General features: G+C 45.1%; 1 protein-coding gene and 1 non-coding gene across 4 annotated transcripts in view; both read left to right on the forward strand.

The window, feature by feature from the left end:
- Positions 1-4,051: 4,051 nt before the first annotated feature.
- myo1cb (myosin Ic, paralog b) overlaps positions 4,052-18,386 on the forward strand; it is a 30,964-nt gene continuing 16,629 nt past the window's right edge. The window contains exon 1 of one of the 3 annotated variants that reach the window (XM_028961592.1): positions 4,052-4,171. In XM_028961592.1, coding sequence (XP_028817425.1) covers positions 4,079-4,171 — 93 coding nt within the window. In that variant the 5' untranslated portion in view covers positions 4,052-4,078. Of the gene's footprint in view, positions 4,172-6,345; positions 6,485-16,726; positions 16,960-18,386 lie in introns of those variants that run through there. The other 2 variants (XM_028961596.1, XM_028961594.1) reach the window with 2 other exon arrangements.
- Positions 13,708-13,814, forward strand: LOC114769799 (U6 spliceosomal RNA). The gene has a single exon (XR_003743259.1). It is a non-coding gene; the product is annotated as a U6 spliceosomal RNA (small nuclear RNA).

Here is an 18,386-nt window from a genome sequence, read left to right on the forward strand (position 1 = left end):
TGAGTTTTAAAGCTACATATTTGATCCACTGAAAATATTTGCTTTTTGCTGGGCACCGTACATATATATATATACCTAGCATACTATTCTAACCCAGAACTTAGGCCAACCATGAACTCTAGTTTATTCTTTATACTTCTGTCCATGCTCACAATCACTTCCACTGACAACATCTCAATATCTATGGAGCCCTATGGGCTGAGCTTTCCATTTTTTCCACACCCACTAGAGCATACCTCCTGCAAGGTATTCTATGTACAGAACAGCTCATGCTTGTAGCATCATAACCAACATGACTTCCTGTTCCTTACCTTGGGGTAGCTTGATGTAGTCTTGATTTTTGCATACGTGATTTTCCCTAGCGTGCAAATTTGGAAGCTCTACTTAGTCTCGCTCACTCCTAGTTTTTACTTTTCCGCGTTTCCCCACATGAGGGAGAAAGCCCGTCTCGTTCGGGGCAAAGCATCAAGGCAATTATCTGGGGAAAAAGTCTTGTCTATATTTAGGACATGCTTTAATATGATAGAAGGTTCTCTCTTTCAGTGTATGTGGGCATTTAAAAAGCTCAACAAGTTCTGGAGTGACAGTTATATAAGGCTGATTTCCCTTTCTACAGATAAAAATGAATGATTTTTAAAAACCCTTCAGTTTCCAACGTCAGTGTATTGAGCCATTTTTTTCTGGTCCTCTGCGACAGACAGCAGCTAACAGGGCCATAATGTTATTTTACCCATTTCCTGGTTGTATAGAGATTACATAACAGTAAACGGCAGATATTAATGAGCTGATTGACTCAGGACGCTAAATGTGGTGATTTAGGCGGGGAGCAGTGTGTGGGGACGGTGGCAGCCTGGCAGCTCATGATTCGAACCAACCACTGCCCCATATTTCATATACGCTGCAGCGTACAAGCAGCGTTCACGGTCAAAACACACCTGGCAGACGTACAGGATCCAACATTTTCCTCCAGCATTCCTTCCTCACAGAGTCGCTGTGAGATGATACGGTTGCCATGGTAATAGCTAAGTAGTTAACTAACTAACTGGCTATAAATCAGGTGACCACAAAGTCAGAGGTTCAAACCCCACTTAACCCTGGTTTGATCCAGGGGGACTGACCATGTAACTACTGATTGTAAGCATTTAGTATGTACATGTCAAGGGAGACAAAATTCAACTTAAGCAAAAAAATCCTCTTCAGACGCATGCACCATAGCAAACAGTGCTTGCTCTTTGGGGGTTTAGGGCCAGTGTGACCAAATCACCTGATTTTATGCAGTGTAACCGTAACCCAGGTCACTGCTCTTCTCCACAATCATTTTTTGGCTCCACAGAGGAAAAACCTCAGCAGAGAGGGTCAGTATCAGGTCCAGTTCTGCGTTCATTGAAACGGCTGGGTCCTGGGCCTGTGCGTCGTATCTTTTGGTAAATGATACAGTCTGTGTTTTAACAGCTTTAAGCGCAGGGGACACGTTCTGCAATTTCTGATCGAGAACACGCAGTACAGGTGCTGCGTGATAACGAAATTGATGCTGGGTGGCTATTTTCATTTTCTCTCATGCAGCTCCTTCTTCTATGCTCTTAGTTTCTGAAAACCCAGACATGCCCAGTTCTTCATGCTAAACTCTATTTCATTTTCGTTATTGAAAATAATAATCTTATGAGAGAATAACACATTTATTTTCCTAGAAGAGCAAATTAACCATCATCATGGGGTGTATATTCCATCCTTGCAACAAATGTCACTTTTGCACTGCATTGTGTTATTTTGCTGAAGTGCATCTTTTGTGTTATTGAATGTAATATTCAGTGTTGCTATATGTTGCACTGGGGCCATGAGGAAAGGTAGCCTCATCACAGTTTGTACATCTATAAAGCTGCTGATGACAATAAAGTGAACTTGTACCTTGAAGAAAACTGATTCTGGTGTATTTTCTTAATGACTGGGGATTTGGCAAATGAATTAATTTAATCATGACATAAATCATGAAAATTGCTCAAAAAGAAAAGTCTCTCTGACATGAAACTGCGAATGTGAGTTCACACAATATTCACAGCTGTTGTGGAGGGTGGCCTAGCGGTTAAGGAATCGGTCCCATAATTAGAAGGTTGCCAGTTTGAATCCACCAAGGTGCCACTGAGCAAAGCACCGTCCCCGGGCACCTGTCATGGCTGCTCACTCAGGGTGATGGGTTAAATGCAGAGGACAAATTTCATTGCGTGCACCGTGTGCTGTGCTGCTGTGTGTTAAAAGTGACAATCACTTCCCTATGAGTCCATACATAGGAAAGTCTCTCCCAGACTCGCCGCTAGATGGCGGTAGTTACATTTATTTCAAGGGTTGAGTTGTAAGATGCGCAGATTTCACGCCAGAAACCACTAAAACGAACGTTTTGGAGAAGGTTTCTATTTCTTAAGACCTAAAAAGAACGTTTTAATAATATACTGGTACTTTTCCAACAATGCTTTCTCTGTTGCCTTGTGACATGACCAATGGACATGCTAATTTATAGCCATTTTGTGCAGCATTTGGGACGCACACAAGCAGTGGCATAAGCACAAAAAGGCTGGTGATCCAAATCATGTGACATAACAATCCTAAGTCATCGACTGTCTATTTTGAGACAGTGTTAGAGGAAGTCTGTGCTCAGTCTCTCACCCAGAAGTCTCTCTGTCGTGCTTGTATATGGTGAGATGACAATAAAGTTGACTTTGACCGAAGTGATAAGCTCTGCCTGTAAAATTAGTAACTGTATGGTAATTGACTTCATCTTCTCCGTCATTGCTTAACAGTTATTCCTATGAAGGTGCTGGTCCTCATACCGCTGTAAAACAGGACATTGGCTCGACATATAATGACTGGACTAATATAGTACTGAATCTTCAAGCTCTTTAATACCTTATTCAAATGATTACATTACACAAGGGCATCTTACTTGTGGTACTTGTGTGTCCTGGTGTGGTTTCCTCACACATTGCTCTGCCTCTGCTCTGCCACACGACCTAAAGTGCCACCAGCGCTACAGTTTCCTGTTGATGCCCAGCATTCAGCAGTTCCCTAATCACATGTCACAGGTCAAAGGATGTGTCTCACTGTCATTTCCTCCCTGAAGAGCTGCATCTGCACCAGGCTCAGTCGCCACGGCCTGGTGCAGTCCCTGGCACAGGCCTGAGAGCTTGCGGTTGAGGATGGACAGAGGAGGACAGAGATGAGTGCAGTGGCCTGCGCTGACTCTGAAAAAGACCAAGCAGAGTGACGTTCAACAAATCCCACACTTCCACTCTACTTCTACATACTTCTACAAGTGAAATAACTCCAGATAAAAGCATCAAATAAAACAAAACAAAACATGTGCGTGAACATAAAGTATGAAGGAAAATGTTACACACACCCATGGAGCAGTGTGATAAACATTGTAAATCTATCCCATTCTCAGAAGGTGATAGGTTTCTTTGTCCAGCCCAGCCTTGGAAGGAGTCGTTGCTGCTGCTGGACAGGAAATAGCTGAGGATCAGAGGTCAGCATGGCTGTGTACACATGACACACCTGCCTGTCAAAAAGGAGACAGCAGCCAAAGGGCACGACGCCAAATATCCTCTAAAAAACCTTGAACGTGGCAGAACGGTCCAGCGCCGTTTGTCTGTTGTTGAGTTCTTAACGCTCTTCATTTCACTGCCAAGTGTATTTGTGGCATGCACACCTCCCCATTGAACATCCAGGGGAAGCTGAGTGGGTTCCTCCGGTGTTTACCCAGGGAATGTAGAAGACAGGATGCTGGATCTTAGAGGAAACCCTGGCGGCAAACTTGGAGCGCAGAGACCCGGCCAGATAAAAAAGCACATCAATTACAGCGCAGAGGCTTTGCCGTGGGACGCCTCTCCCTGCCCGCATATATTCCTGGACAACTTGCACGAACCCTCGGCAAAGCGACAGGTAACGGCACGCCAGAGCCGTGCGCGTTGTGTTCGCGCTGTTGTAAAGGGTACGGTTGTTTAAATTTTCCACAGGGAGAAGCCACTGGCGTCTAAGTGGAACTGTAACCGGAGTGACTGACGCCTGGCGCGGACAGACTGGCACCATGATGGAGCTGAAGATCCAGCTGATTCCTACGGGAGAGATTATCCTCCCTCCAGGGAAAAATGGAGAGAGCTACTGCCACAACTGTGCCAAGGTGGGAATTACTTTTTACTCCAACTTTATTGATATTCGGGTGTAATGGGAAGTGAAAAGACTAAAGCAATTTTGAAAAAAATATATAAGTACAATAACATATGATCTTACTCAGCATTCGACCATCGACCCAGTGGTGTCTGATTTAGGAGGCAAGGGCCAGATTGGGTACCTGAAATGCATTTCCTAATATCACTATATATAGTCTGTAAAACGTGAATAATTTTTGAAAATATTCACTGTATTCCTATACAACATAGACAATTCTGCTGTAGTTGGATGATGGGGCAGACTCACAATTTTTTTTTAATTCTGAAAAATGAATGACAAGTGTGGGTCATGTCAGCTATCTATTAATGCTAGTAAAGGATATGAAATCACCTGACATTACAATTTCTTTATTAATACATTTGGAACAAATTTAAAGGTTTTTCACATAAACATGTATGTAAAAGACATTGAAAGTAGGGGATGGCATTGAAAATGTATTTCATTTATGTTGTGTTTTTTTGGAACTGTGCTGGAGTAACTTTGAAGCAGTTTTAGTCACCATTGTAATGTCTAAAGGAGAGAGTAATGGTTGCAGTGGAATGTTAGGAAACATCAGTTCCGGAACTTTCCCCCCGACATTCCACCAAGGTCATACCACTCCGTGTGTGTGTTTAAGCAGGAGAGAATTAATTTTACTGTCCATAAATGTAACTTTAGATGTGGGATTATTTGCAGATCAAGTTTGAAAATGTGTACTATGATGAAGAACATAGTGAGGCCGCCTGATTTTTGTTTCAATAAAGGCAGTTCCTAAGAGAGAAAATGAACAACTTTTTCCAAAAAGAACACAGAGATCCACCCAATGGCCCATTGTCAACAGGATACAACCTTTCCTCCATGTTCAGCTGTGCAACACAAGCATGGTCAATGCAGGACTGGTTACTGTGCTGGAAAGCCCTCTGAGGATCGTTGCTGTTGTGGAACATCATTGATTGTTCCGCTGACTTACTGATGCTCCATGCGCCGCCTGTAACCACAGATTTTATGGGGCAGAAAGTCATGGATGCCAGGTCACCTTGGAGAGGAAGGAGAAGGAATTGGAGCCAACGATTACATTACATTCACAGCATTTATCAGACGCCCTTATCCAGAACGACTTACAATCAGTAGTTACAGGGACAGTCCCCTCTTGGAACAACTTAGGGTTAAGTGTCTTGCTCAGGGACACAATGGTAGTAAGTGTGGTAGTAACCCATCTACTGCCCATCATCTACCACTTTATTAGGAATTCCTGTCCTAAATGTCCCTGAGTTGCATGCAGACGTTGAGACAATAGTCGAGCTTGGGACTGTATAACACAACACCAACAACAAGTCTGTGCTATGTTACACTTACAACATTTATCAGACACCGACTTACAGGGATGGTCCCTCTGGAGCAACTCAGGGTTACGTGTCTTGCGCAGCGACTCAATGGCAGTAAGCGGGGTTTGAACCTGTGACTTTGTGATCAGTATTTTACCCTCTAGGCTACTCCATACTCTATGACATTGTCACTGTTGCAGTGTAATGCCACCAAGCCAAATATATCTTAACAGAAGGGCTGTAATGATGCAGCTAAAAAAAATACCTATAAAATTTGTGAGGATTAAAAAAAAAAAAAAAAAAACAACTTTTTTTGTGTGAGAGAAGCCGGACTGGCCTCATATCGAAACTCGGGAACTTTCCCCGAGACCTCACCTCCACCGCCTTTTGTTAGGCTGATTAAAGGCGCATTACGCGCGTTCTTGCTCCGGCCAGCAGGGGGCGTCGAAGCGCACTTAACGTTTTTTTTTTACGCGTTCGTCCACAACTCGTGTTGTGCGTTTGTAACACAACTCCTCGCCGTCGAAAGCGCGGCGTTTTGTGCGGCCGTCGCGGTCGTCTGTCGCAGTCAACGCCGCGCTTCCTGGTGCGGAGGTCCGGGCGGCGCAGGCCGGGCTTGCAGGAGGGATGGATAGACGGAGGGAGGGGTGAGAACGTGAGCGCGTCACGGACCGTGTCACGGTGCTTTCAGATTTGAAGGGATGGTCTCTGCCGTGACTTTTTTTTTTTTCTATGCTCTCCGGGGCCGGTGACATTGCGCGCCGCGCGTACGTGGGCCACGTGTTCCACAGAAGGGGGACCTGCGGTCTGCCGGGCTGCTGAAACTCGGCTCAGTTAAAAAAAAAAAAAAAAAAGAATAATAAAACTGAGGTTAAAGGGCGAGAGGACCACCGGACCCGGTACCAACGCTCCCACTCAGGCGCCGACGCCCCCGGCGTCCCTGATTACGGCTTCGCCAGGTAGGTAACGCGACGCCGCTGGAGGTTCTGTCGGTCCCGGTACTGTCGGTCCCGTCTTAATGCGAATCGCGGTTCTGAAGGCGTGAGCCGTGAGCGTTTAAAGCGACTTCTGGGCAGGTTTTCCTCGCGGTGGTGTGGAGGATCCGTCACGCCTTTCGGGTGCGCTGGAAAGTTGGACTGCGCGTCTGACCTCTGGACATGTAGTCGGGTTTGGATTTACCGCGTGTGTCGGATGGCCTGTCCTCAGCTGTCAGGAGGACCGGTCGCCTCCCTTGACTTCACACTGGACTCGTTCCGGTGGCCTAGTGGGCAAGACACGCTCCAATGAACCAGAAGACCCGGGTTCGAACCCTATTTGCTACCATCGTGTCCCTGAGCAAGACACTTAACCCAGAGTGTCTCCAGGGGGACTGTCCCTGTAACTACTGATTGTAAGTCGCTCTGGACAATAGACCCTCTTATGAACCAGAATACCTGGGTTCGAGCCCCACTTACTACCATTGTGTCCCTGATAAATGCTGTAAATGTCCATGAGCAAGACACTTATCTCCGAGTGTCTCCAGGGGGGGGACTTTCCTTGTTACTACTGACTATAAATTGCTCTGGAAAAGTATCTTGGTAAATGCCATGAATGTAAATGGAACAGAGTTAAGGTTCTCTCACCAATGGTTGTCCTGCTGTGTCCCTGTCATCAGTAGGCCTGTAAAATTTATGCCTATAAAATATTCAGCATTCAATATGATGATGCATCATAATTTTAACACAAATTTCTTTATAACATTACCACCAAAAGCTTGTTGCGGCAGAATTTTTAATTAAGAATTTGGCTGTATTTATAACCCAAAAAATCTGCAGACATATCTCACTGTGAAAATTGTAACGGCTGAAGATTGTCATCAGTAGAAGAGCAGAAGACCATGTTGGTTATGGGAATTGCATCCTAATTAACATACGACAAGTCAGCCTTTTTTTTTTTTTTTTACTTCATCAGCCATTTGTCTCTGCTGCATATTTTGCGTCCTCTGAATTTGCAGAAGTGATGTAAAATAGCGTCTAACAATAATATCTGTTCCTTTGTATTCAGGCATTCCGCATATAACCAGCCTGCCTTGATAATCCAGTACAGTACAGGACTGTGCAGACTCAGTCAGAGTGCAAGCAAGGAATTTGCGGATGGATTGCTTTGGTTTGGATGGGGGTGGAAAAGCGGCGTTTTGGGCCGAGCAGCTTCCCAGCTGCTTGCCGAGTGCTAGGCGTCTCCTACTGTATCTCTGTCCGGGTGTTTAGTCTAGTCTCTGGCACCGACAGACAAGGCGTACCGTGTGCAGAGCACAGACCCACCCCACCCCACCGCCACCAGCCTGCGAACTCTGACCCCGGCCGTCAAGCCCTTCTGCACTCAGTAACCAGTTTTGTGCGTTTTGCGGGTCGACGCGTTATTGGGACCGCTGAGTGCATGGGTGGTGCCGTGGACCTTGCCCCATCTGTCACGGTGTCATGAGATTTAGGAGGGGATGCACCTGGCCGCTCTTTCTCACTGTCAAACAGGAAATGTTCAGGGCTAACTAGCATTGCCAAAAGATGCCTCCTGTATGGTTTATGCAAAACAATTAATCAAGGTTACGTCCAGATTACTGAAGGCAGAATGTCCTTGGATTCAGTATAGTGGATGGAAGGAAGGAAGGAAAGAAAGAAACAGACGAGTGCGTCTGGCAGAAAGCAAATGACCTCGTGCCATGTGGTGAGCTCAGCGGAGGCCCTGCAGTTTGTCTCAATTTAGCTGTGGCTGTTCCATTTTGAAAGTTCGGGGAGAGCCCCACCCTTGGCCAGGGACACGAAAAATGTGTGTCTTTGCTTTGCTGTGAGTGCCACTTAAACATCAGAAGTTCCGTTTAAATTGGTAACCGGCTTATGTGGCCCACGTCCGGCCTGCATTTCACTCACGGGTACCTGTGCAGACCCAGAGATCTGCTGACCTCAGTTGGAAATCCCTCACACACACACACACACACACACCACTGCTGATGGGGGAAAAGATCAGGTTCAGTAGGTGACTGTAGTTTTGCTTTAGAAAATGTGATGGGGTTCTACTCCCTGCTAATTCATTATAAAATACTGTAGAGGTGTTTCTGAAGGGAACGTCTGGGAATGGGCGACTGTCTTGAAGGCCTCCGAGGACATGGCTGCTCATTTGTTTGATTTGCAGATCACACCCCCACACCGTGTCTTTTAACCGGACTTTTGTACTTGACCTAAACATGTTTTCGTAGTGAGATGATTTTTATTTTTTTAGGTTTTTAATGGTGACGAGGGACATTATTGCTACAGGAACAAAATATGCATTAGCAAATCCATTATTAGTAGTTTACTCCAGCTAGCTTGCACTGTGGAGTTGACCAAGGTTTAGTGAGTAGTCTCCCATTCCCCTTGTTTTGCTGTCGGCCTGTGTGGACCTGTCCTTTGTCACTTGACTGTGGTTGCTGAAGAATCCCAGATTACTTGTGTTGTGTTGTGTGTGTGTGTGTGTGTGTGTGTGTGTTCTTGCTCATATGTGTTGCATGCATGCATGTTACCACTTTCTAGCTGTTCCACTTGCTAATAATTTCGGAATGCTGTGTTAATCGCAGCATCGGTTTCATTCACAGATACTCTCCAGTTTTGCTCATCTCATCTGTTAGACATGCTCACTGACAGTGGAGGCATTGTTCTCTTATCAGACTTACCATGTAATTAGCAGGACTTCGTTTTTTTATTCTGGTTTGCAGGGGGCAGGCTTAAACGAGCTCTAATGTCTTAATAGAGATTTACACAATCTTACACGAGTGATTTGGTTTAGTGCTTTATATGCATGATAATGTCTGGCCTACATAAAGGGACACTAAAAATGCATCGTCATTTGCAAGTTGTTGAGGGGTTGTCTTGTTGAGGGGTTGTCTTGTTCACATTATGAGCAAAAAAAGAACTGCTCTCACACTTTTAAAAGTTATGTACCGTATCATCCCATATGGGCCCAAACCATCAATGATGACGGGATCAATGATGGGATTTCTGTGCTTATGAGGCCACAAGGATGGTTCTTCCCTGTCCTGGAAGACGTTTGAGGCCTGCGTTAACCTTTAACCACCCTCACCCTGACCCTACGATAAGCTGTGCTGCCTGTGCCAGGTGCGGCTTTTCTCCCACGCCGCAGTTATGAAAGAGGGCGGGAATGAGATAATGCATCTGTCCTGTTTTTCACCGTCCGATGCATGGATGTCCAACGAGGCACAGCCCAATGCTGCTACCAAATTGACGTTGGCTTGTTTCTTTGGGGCGTTACAACTCTCATGCATATTCATATTCGTTAGATATAAGAATTTTTTTCTTGATTTGTTTTGATGGCCATGACTGATGAATCAGAAACCCAGAATCTCAGATTGACAACACAGACATGTCCAGCTTCGAAAAGTATGTTCGTTCCGTTTTTCAGACAGACGGATTGTTACTAAGGGGTTTGCTTTTGTTTGCAATTTTTTGTCTGTGTGAGAGACATAATATTTTGTCTGATGTGGTTGCACCTTTTCATGTCCCCGCTTTCAAGCTTTTCTTTGTATTGTGAGCTCAGTGTCCCCACCACTGGTGTGAGAACCGATAGAGGAGAGATCGCCTGATAGCACTGAAGAGATAAGAAGTCCTTTACGTACATGCTTACGCCATGCTTCATCACCCTGATGTACCGCTGCCGTGCTAAACGTCAGTGAATCTCATCTCCGAGGATCAACGTGCCTGAAGTTGTGGAGATGCCACATTTTATTCTGTCAGTGATGTATTGTCTTGGATTTCATGGCTGAGGATAGGAGACAGATTCTCTTGTACTCTGGATTGATTATAGTGAGGGTCGACATGCTGTTTGAAATATCCAATATCTGGTGACTGAGGGTCATAAATACCCATAGTTCTCCACACGCACAGTTCAGTAGAAGAAGCAGAAAAAAAGACTTAAACGCTGTACTGTGGGGAAACTATGAAATAGCATTTAAAAAAGTGTGTTCCTTTTTATTGTGGATTAATTGAAACAGTTATGCACACATTTGAAGTTGAAATAATTGGAATCCTTCTGTCTGTGATCGGAAGCGTTGCCTAATTGCAGGTTTGTGGGAATGATGTTAGTGCCACAGGTCATGGGGCCTGAGCGGTTTTGCTGTAATTGGGCAAAAAGACTCCTTGTGTGAGAGCTGCACAAATGCATTGTGTGCGGCTCACCCCTACACCACATATTTGGTTCATGGTTTGTATTGTGCAAGGCCACCTCAGACGTGCTGTAATGACCGTCTCGTTCTGGATGCCTAATGCTTTGTCATACTTTGGAAATCGCCGCTTTCCCAACTTCCCAGGATGCCATCCAAAAATAATTCCCATCATCATCACGTTGACGTTGTATTTTTTTAATGCATGCCTTGTTTCTAAGACTGAAGGAACACTGTTCTCTGTTAAATGACATTCTTCACTCAGGGTCTAGTTTGGAGCATTGATTTCTATCATGGTGTCACACAACCAAACTACATAAGTGACATCACAAATGACTGGTAGAATGTGTGTTGACCCATCGATTCTGTCTTCTCTCTATTGTCATTTTGTCAAGCATTCACTATCCGTAACCTAATTCGTATTGCTAGTCAGGGTCACTGCGTGCAGAGCCGATCCCAGGTCGTTGCATGCAGGCCAGGGACTCGCTCCCACGCGCACAAACACACACCATCCACTGCCTTTGAATAGTCGACCCGGAGGAAACCCGTGGCAACACTGGAACAGCATGCAAACTTGGAGGCGTGGGGCCACATCGCTGCTGCTTCTCTGCAAACTGTCAGAAAAAAGGACATTATTCGATGATGAGTGCATAGCTGGGTGTATAGACACCTGGGTGATTATTGCTAATCAGCGTGTGAAGGGCATGCATTGTGAACCGGAACCGGTTGGCTATCTGAATCCGATCTGATGCAAGAAACTGCATTATCACAGAGTGCGTTTCAGGAAGCTGTATTAGTCTCTGTTCTGTCGCTGTCTTTATCACGTTACTGTATCCCAGCGTCCTGTGCAGGCAGCGTTTTAAACACAGAGAGAGAGAGAGAGAGAGAGAGAGAGAGGCTGTACTCAGCCACAGGAACTCTGGAGGGAGCTCCCTTCCCTGCGAGCAGGCATCATGACCTGCCCTTATAAGGCCTTGTGGGTATTAATAAGCCGGAGAGGAGGAGGAGACGTGGGAGGAACTGCAGCCGGCCCAGCTGCCCGGACCGTGGCGGGCTTGTGCCTGTTCTGAATGGCTGGAGACGGGACCGTGCAGGGTCTGGGGTGGGGTGTGGGAGTGAAGTGCTCGGCGTGCTTCCTCAACATGCCCTGTCGTGTCGTCGCTCGTAGGTGAAACCGAGGGCAAGATAAGGTTGTTTAGGAAACAGTCAGATCACTGGGCGGATCCCAACACCCACTTCACCCATTGCTCTCACCTGAAGATCCTGTTTGCCTAGAAGGTTTAATGACGGCAATATATTTGCTGGACAGGCTTGTCCCCGCCTCCAATGTTCCCACTTCTCCTGCACACTTTAGACCGTGGTTCGTGGAATAAATAATTATTTAAAAAATATAGGGCGGTAGGAGCCTAGTGGGTAACACGCTCACCTGTGAACCCAACCCCACCGAGCAAGACATTGAACCCTGGAGAGGCTGTCCCCGTAACTGCTGGATAAGGCCGTCTGATAAATGCTGTAAATGTAAATGGATGCAGCCATGATGTGGAGCATTTTTCTTCATGGTATTTTATACTATTTATATATAAATACATTTGATAGAAATTGGAGAAGCACATGTTTGGGTGCCGGTGACAGCACCTTTTTTAACACCGTGTGAGCGGTTGGGTGGACAGCAGTCTGACAGAAATATCTGCTTCATGGAGCGCTTACGGAAATGCCTGAGAAACCCGAGCGCCGACCGTGTGAGAGAATAATAAAAATCTGGAGTTGGTTCCCCCGGGGATCCGTGTTCATTTCAGCGTCGGGTAGCGTCTAACCATTCTAGTGGGCCCATCCCCGCCTCCGCCCCCGCCAACACAGGATAGCGGAATGTCACGCCGGGGTGCTGTGGTGTTTCAGGTACAGCAGAGTTCATGAGGAGGTAAACTGCACCTACATGTGTGGCGGCTGGTTATAAGGCCCCTTCTGTCTTTCGTCATAACGCATTATGTCACAACACCGCTAACATCCGTTTCTTTAAGCTGCATGCCCTGTTCCGTTCTTTTGATATTCATTTTCTGCATATTTTCTTGTTCTTCTCAGTTGCTCCCATTCTTCTCCTCTCTCGTTTTTTTTTTTTTTTTTTTTTTACTCCCACATGGCTCACATTCTTCTGCCCTGACATCACTGCCGACGAGCACTCTCCTGATTTTTGTCCGAGTTCGTCCTTTTGGCTTCTCTGTTTGGCCCTGTGTTCCTCTGTGAAGTCCTCATGTTCCCATCATGCTCCGGTTCAGCCCCCCGTCTCAGCGTTATAACTATGCTGTTCTCACGCCTCCCCTTTTCCCATAAATGTGCCTTGCATCTGTTCTCCTCTGACAGAGTGCCGCGTCGCGACAATGCAAACGTGGCAGGAAGTTTAAACATTGGGGCGTGGCACAACTTGAAAATTTTTCAAGCACAAATGCAACGATTTGAAACTGCATACGTTCCTGTTGAGCTATGCAGGTGTTTCCTTGTTGCCGGCTGCCGGGGAAACACCGGTACAGTGAATGAACCCAGCAAAAGTGCAGCCAGCCACGCTTATCTGCGCGTTCTTCAGAGGAACAGAACTGTCCCGATTGATCCTGCAGAGGGAGAAAGCTGCGCCAATCTGCAACTGCTCTCCCATAGCAGAGGTCAAAATGCCCAAACCAGCAGCCGCAAATAGACTCGTCTAGAGTGGGAATGTATAATTAGCTCTGATGACCGGAGAAAGGGGAGGGTGGGATGGGTAATGAGAGAGGATAGATTAGGTGGAAATCTAAGAGCGATCAATTTCCCTACATTCAGTGCCTCTGTAAAACTTCAGTCCATCCGGAAAATGTTTTGGACTCAAAAGAATTGACCAAAGCACTCAATTGAAGGATTGAGTGATTTTTGAGTCATTTTATTGGCTAATCACTGTTTACCGATCACTGGAATCAAATTTTGATCCATTTCAAACTATAAAATATTGCAAAAATGTTAACAATTTTCAATGTGCTTGCTTCAGTAGCACATATACTAAAATTGGAACGATACAGAGAAGATTGGCATGGCCCCTGTGCAAGGATGACACGCAAATTCGTGAAGCGTTCCATATTTTTTTTTGGGCAGTGGTGGTCTAGCGGTTAAGGAAGCGGCCCTGTAATCAGGAGGTTGCCGGTTCGAATCCCGATCCGCCAAGGAGCCATTGAGGTGTCACTGAGCAAAGCACCGTCCCCACACACTGCTCCCCGGGCGCCTGTCATGGCTGCCCACTGTTCACTCAGGGTGATGGGATAAATGCAGAGGACAAATTTCACTGTGTGCACCATGTGCTGTGCTGCTGTGTATCACATGTGACAATCACTTCACTTTCAAATGAAAATATAAATTACCAATAACACTAATATTTACATACTTCTGTTATAAGTAACAAAATAAAGTCTGTACACCCAGTTTGTCAATACGTCAAATTTGTTGAGTACCTCATAGTTTCAGTCCAAAACTGTCCAAAATGTATTAAATCACACACAAACCCCACTTATAAACTACTACTCATCATCCTTAACACAAAACCACACAATCTGGCAACAGATCCTGGTTCCTCCAAAACCACCCAATCTGGCAACAGATTCCTGTTATACAATCAGTGGTCGTCCGATTAAAGCACCAATAGTAAATAGGCATAATAGACATAAATCCTAGGTCTAAGTTGTGTATTTCGTGTCATGTAAAGTGGTGGCACTAGATGGCATTGCCTGATTGTGATCATGCAAAAGAGTTGTCATGAACGTGGTAAAAAAAAATATTCAAGCACAAATTTTATAGCAACCTGCTTGTGTTCTCAAATCTTTTATTCCAGACTGCATTAAACAGAAAGTCAACTGGATGTTTCAGTAAAGCTTGTGTATAATGTGTTTAATGAAAATGTCATCACAGTGTGATGCATTGAGGCCTAAAAACTATATGGATTAAGCTACCATGCCAATAATTAATTGAGACATATTTTATTACATCACTAACTGACCACTTTTTAAATTGGACTGGTGTAATAACTGAAATGATTTTCAAGATGTTATTAGAGATGTTAGGGCAAATATTTTTTTTAGTGCACGGGGGAGAGAAAGGAAGTGAGTTTAAAAAAAAAAAAAGACCTAAAGACAAGAGTGGTACGGATGGGATGGGGGGGGTGTTTAAAAGTTTCCATGACTAATTCCCACGCACTGTCACATCACATGATTATGCCGAAAGGGGCTCCTGCTGTTTGTCCCTAGTTTATTTAGTGAGTCTGTGTGCAGTGGAGGCTCAGGGAGTTTATTCGTTTATTGGCGTGTCAGCACAACACGCTCCCAAACATACTTGCCACTTTCAAATGAACGGCCAGACCAGATTGTCCTGTGTGACGTATTAGAAAAAATGTATTAACTATTCCCGAGGTAGGCTTCTACGCACAAGCCGTCCTCTGCACACACTCATATCCAAGAACAAACTCCTTTTGTTATTAATGCTAACAGAATGATTCACCATGTATTGTAAGTCATTAATGGACTATGGTTGTATAGCGACAGAACGGCTAAAGCACCTGTTGGTGAGATTTTGGAACTTTTCTCTACTGTAAAAATGAACCAGAACTGTCTGAAAAAAAACGTAGTTTACCTGCTGTTATGTAAGAGAGTGTGGCATATGGGTATTTTTATACTTGCTCTATCTCGACATCTTTACATAGCTTTCCGTAGTTATTGGTCCCAAGCCATGATTACGGCTGCAGTCTACCTTGTATGGACTGGGTGGGTGATTTATGCTTTATTTTGTTGTGGGGCCAGTAAAGGTTGATGCAGTTTTAATGTTCCATTCATAAAACCATGTGAAGGCTGAACACTGGCAAGGGGTGAAAGTTAAAGGCGTGTCTCTTACTCACCCTCATGCCTTTTCTCCTTCACCTCCCCCTCTTCTGTATGTGAGCTGGCCCAACGATGCCCACGTTCCCAAAGAGAAACTCACACCGTCTGGAAAACATTACTCAGATTCCTGCAGGCGGGGGCTCTGATTATGTTGGCAGGGGGGGGGGGGAGCGAGTGTCAAATAAAAGGGAAAGAAAGACGCCTAACCATAAAACCAGCGCTGCAGAGTACTGTGGACCGGGACAGAAACGTTTTTGCTCTCTTGCTCAGCGTGTGTTAATCTTCACTTATGCCTTTGGTGTGGCTGTACTGAACTGCACATAGGCTGACGCTGGGCAGACACTAGATGGCGCTCCACTGCTGTAGGGTCAGTGGAGGTGACCTTGGCAGGGGTCGTAACTGAATTGGGTAATTTTGAAGCAGATTGGAGAAGGCTGTGTAGCATGCACACACACACACACACACACACACACACACACACACACACACACACACATATTTTGGACCCTATGGTAGTGTATATATAACCCAGGTATATGTATATGTAACTGTAAGTAACAGGCCTAATTGTAACCTAACCTCACCTCAATAAACAAGTATTATATTACTTATTGCTTTTATCTATATATCTGTACACACACATATGTATAAATGTGTACATGCAGACATAATATTCATAAACATGTATTAACCGTTTCCCTTCTTCAGTCTTTAATACAGGAAGTCGAGTCTTAGGTCTCCCCACTAATTATTAACTGACATGATTAGTTCATTCTTCACGAGTTTGGAACATTTGAGAACATTTGGTTCCTTTACACAGATGTAACAATAAGTTCTTTTCTTTTACGTTTTTTCTTTTACCCACAACACAATATTCTGTTGGTTTTCTGGTACTTTGACATTTTTGACATTAACCCCGGTATCCGCGGCTGTAAACGTGCATGTGCTGTGGCAGTGTACTTTTATTTTATTTTCTTTAGTCTCTTGGCGACGTTTAGCGTTTAATGACAACCCCCTTGAAACACAGCACCCGGAGGCATGAGTGCTGGCCTGGCCAGCGAGTACGGGGCGGGTCGGGTGGTTGGGGGGCTGAGTGTGTGTGTGTGTGTGTGTGTGTGTTTTTGGAAGTGTGTCACTTTTCCAAGAGAGGGAGTGAGAGGTTGAAGGCAAAGGAGAGAGGGAGGCTGGAGGAAGGCAGAAAGTGGAGGCGTAATGGCAGCTGGACGGCACCCACATGCAGAGCCGGGGACGTTATAACAACACACTTTTTTCACGATTTGTGCGACGCGCATAAGCGCTTTCTGGAAACGCAAACAGGAGAAAAGTTACAGCAACAGGGAGAGTGGAGATGAATTACAGAGCCACGGTAAGAGCTGCGGAGCGCCCGGCGCAGCACAGTGGTCGCCCTTAACTCCCGGCGTCATGTTTTATTTTCAAGCCTGTGTGTGTCGAAGTGGAGGGATAAATTGGGAACAGGGGACATGTTGGACAAACACGCTGGGCAGATGTGGGGCTGCTGAGGGGGGTTCTGTGCAAAGTTGAGCCAGATAAGATTGTGTGTGTTGTTTATACAGAGGTCAACAGATGTTAACGCTGACTGGTTTAAACATGTTTGTTGCTGTCATGCATGCCAAGTCACAGAGCTGGAAATATGACATCACTGGCACAGGTCTCAAGTCAGGGTATTTATGCATAGGTTGTCAAAACCTGTGTGTGTGTGTGTGTGAGTTGGACTGACAATACTTTGTGTGGTGGGAGTGAGTGTGTTTTGCCAAGGAATATGATGTAAGGATGAAGACTTATCTGATGGCACATTAACATTGTGTTTGTGAGAATGCAGCATGAAGGAGCCGCTCTCCGCCTGTCAGTGGCCATGCTGAATTCCTCAGGCCAAGCAGAGCTGAAGTCATGCCTTCTATCCCATCCCCGTCACTCATTGTTCCATCATCATAGGTAAACTCCTCCCCCCAGTCAGTGGCGGCGGCGGCCCGACCGCATTTTTGATGAGGCATGACTGGATTTAAAGGGAATTTAAGGCACTTTGAGGATTTGTGCTCATGTCACAATGGTTTAATATTACAAAATCTGATTTTATTTTAATTCCCGGGAGGCATGGTGCCATCGTATTCTAATGTGTTTATCAGAAATCAGCACATCTTAATTAATCAGATGGTTTGTTGTGACCGTCCTGGTGTTACTGTCGTCATATCTGAGGAGTTCACAGCACACCAATAACGACATAGGCCAAAATGAAACGTGAATAAAACGGCTATAAATGCCGTCCCATAAAGGGATTGAAATCTATCCTACCAAAACTAAAAATTAACTTATAAGTTAACATTTAAGCTGCAAGTGCTCCTGCCTTTCTCTCTCAAGGAGAGACCAGAGGCAGGGGAGTTGGAACTTGTGTAAAACTGTCCCTGTGATTTGTCATAGCAGGAGTTTAGTGAAGTTCAGTAGAGAACTTGCCCTGGTTCAAGGAGAAGGACGAGAGTTTTGCAAGAATTCACTTACCCGTCACTTACATTATGCCATCATTATATTTTCATCTTAATATTTTATACACATATATTTAATTTCAAATACAGCAGTGTAAAGCATTAGAAAGTTTGTAGATGTCGTAATAGGTGCCACAACATTAGAGTGGAGGTGTCTGGTGTAGTTTCCTGTCCCAGATTAGGGAGTGTGTGTGGTTTTGCGATCTTTTGTCACTTTGTCTCTCTCTCTCTCACTCGCTCACTCTCATTCTTCTTATCTCTGTACTCTTAAGAGCGTATTAATCTGAGGGAGAGG

This window comes from Denticeps clupeoides, chromosome 19 (genome assembly GCF_900700375.1).
Source record: "Denticeps clupeoides chromosome 19, fDenClu1.1, whole genome shotgun sequence".
Taxonomy (NCBI): Eukaryota; Metazoa; Chordata; class Actinopteri; order Clupeiformes; family Denticipitidae; genus Denticeps; species Denticeps clupeoides.